The sequence below is a fragment of the Mastomys coucha genome, unplaced genomic scaffold (genome assembly GCF_008632895.1).
Source record: "Mastomys coucha isolate ucsf_1 unplaced genomic scaffold, UCSF_Mcou_1 pScaffold1, whole genome shotgun sequence".
Taxonomy (NCBI): Eukaryota; Metazoa; Chordata; class Mammalia; order Rodentia; family Muridae; genus Mastomys; species Mastomys coucha.
Window position 1 is genome coordinate 88,037,171 of NW_022196891.1, and position 2,536 is coordinate 88,039,706.

Below are 2,536 nucleotides of genomic sequence, written 5' to 3' on the forward strand. Positions count from 1 at the left end.
TAGCTTCAGGACCCAGGTTCTCAGGCTCCTCACAGCCGACTCTAGCTTCAGGACCCAGGTTCTCAGGCTCCTCACAGCCAACTCTAGCTTCAGGACCCAAGTTCTCAGGCCCCACAGCCGACTCTAGCTTCAGGACCCAGGTTCTCAGGCTCCTCACAGCCGACTCTAGCTTCAGGACCCAGGTTCTCAGGCCCCCACAGCCAACTCTAGCTTCAGGACCCAGGTTCTCAGGCTCTCACAGCCGACTCTAGCTTCAGGACCCAAGTTCTCAGGCTCCTCACAGCCGACTCTAGCTTCAGGACCCAGGTTCTCAGGCTCTCACAGCCGACTCTAGCTTCAGCTCCAGAGGGATCTCTTGCTTCTACAAGCAAAGTACACTCACACATACATGCCTGCCCTCCTCCCATAATTAAAACTAAAATTAAAATCCAATGTCCTTAATTATACAGAGTTAGAAGGGGTCATGTGGAGGACTTGGGGCACTAGGAAACCAATCAGGTAGAAATGAAGGCTAAAAAGGAGAATCCAGGGCTGCAGAGATGGCTCAGCAGTTTTGCTCTTCTAGAAGATCCTCATTCAGTTCCCAGCACTCATGTGAGACAGCTCACAACTGTCTATAATTCCAATTTCAGGGGACCCAGTGGCTCCTTTTGGCCTCCGCAGACATCAGGCTCTCATACAGGAGGTACTACACAGACACACACACAGGCAAAACACTCAGACACAAAATAAATAAATAAATGGGAAAAAAAAGTTTTTTTAAGAAGAAATTCAGTGAAAATGCTTGATAAGAAGCAGTTTAGAAACACATATACATACACAGAGCAGGAGAAGGTTCTAGACTAACAGGACAACAGGGGTACTGGGAGGAGATACTCAAGGAAAGTGTGAATAGATGAGAAGTTCCTCAGGCACAAACAAGCAGCAGAAATGACTCTCTAGACATTTTTTTCACTGAAGAAAAGCACATCAGCCTTTGACTATTTCATCCTGTCCAAGAAGTCACATCACTAAATACAGGGCACTTTATTCTGTTCTTGTGATAAAAAGGAAAGCACAAAGATAAAGCCTGGTATACACACACACATGCACACGCATATACACACACATATATGCACACACACATACACACACACACAGACACACATACGCCATGCACACACTAAGCTCTACTTGGAGATACTACATTATGCTCTGCTCAGCACATTCCTGTCACTTGCATTAACTAGGTGAAGGTTGATAGTCACCTTGGCTAACAGAAAGCAGAGTGGTGGACAAACCAAGAGCCTCCCCTTCTCCACTGTCAAAGTCCATTGACAGTAAACTCATGGGCAGTCCCCAGCAGCACCCTTGGTGAGCACTAGTCAAGTGAGGACTTGACTAGTCAGACTGCCATTCCCGCAGCCCCTGTGGGGACTCTGCTTTTGAAGACGGTGGCTCCGAGTGTCCAGCACCTGTGACGATGTCATGTGGGTTTCTCATTTCCCCTCCTGAACACAGGAGAACACAGAGCTTTCCGGCACAGGACGGACATTTATTTCCTTGCACCACATAAGCCATGCCAGGACACACGAGTGTGGACATACCTTGTACACCTTCTAGGAGCAGATCGACGCCCTTCCTGTAAAAGTCAGAAGCAGCTTCGTAGTCATCTTCCTCCTCCTTCTTTAAGGCCAGCTTGATAAGCTCCCCTGCCTTCTCCAGGTAATCTCTCCTGCCAAGCCTCGGCTTTAAGCTGCTGGGGAAGAGGCTGCGGCTTTCTCGGCCTTCTGCTTTGCTTGCTTCACTGTCAGAGGCAACAGCCCCTACTGCCGAAGAATCTGTAGACAGACTCAGACCAAAAGTTCTACTGGGAGAACCCTGACGGGAAGCCATTCCATCGTCTACCTCGGCAAGAGAGTCCACATCAACAGTGAGGGACAGAAGGTCACTGTCACTGGAGAATCCTGAAATGAGGAGCACAGGAGTTGGTTGACATAAGTCTAGAAGTAGCCACAGGGGCACAGGTCACATGTACTGCCATCCTCCCTTAACTAACTCAGCAGAGCAGGTGTGGACTGCTGGTGACTAGCAGCATCTAGCAGATTGTTTCAGTTTAGCTCATCTGATCTTGATGGTCTGTAACTCATGGTCATCTATCTGAAACTCATGACCATCTGTCTGTAACTCATGGTCACCTCTCTGTAACTCATGGCCATCTGTCTGTAACTCATGGTCAACTGTCTGTAACTCATGGTCAACTGTCTGTAACTCATGGCTATAGTCTGTAACTCATGGCCATCTCTCTGTAACTCATGGCCATCTGTCTGTACTCATGGCCATCTGTCTGTAACTCATGGTCATCTGTCTATAACTCATGGTCATCTGTCTGTAACTCATGACCATCTGTCTGTAACTCATGGCCATCTCTCTGTAACTCATGGCCATAGTCTGTAACTCATGGCCATCTGTCTGTAACTCATGGTCATCTGTCTGTAACTCATGGTCACCTGTCTGTAACTCATGGCCATCTGTCTGTAACTCATGGCCATCTGTC

At 48.1% G+C, this 2,536-nt stretch overlaps 1 protein-coding gene across 3 annotated transcripts in view; it reads right to left on the minus strand.

Moving 5' to 3' along the window:
• Rps6kc1 (ribosomal protein S6 kinase C1) overlaps nt 1–2,536 on the minus strand; it is a 156,769-nt gene that overhangs the window by 105,626 nt on the left and 48,607 nt on the right. For all 3 annotated transcript variants that reach the window (XM_031338665.1, XM_031338655.1, XM_031338672.1), the window contains one exon: nt 1,587–1,946. In XM_031338665.1, the coding sequence (XP_031194525.1) occupies nt 1,587–1,946 (360 nt within the window). The remainder of the gene's footprint in view (nt 1–1,586; nt 1,947–2,536) is intronic.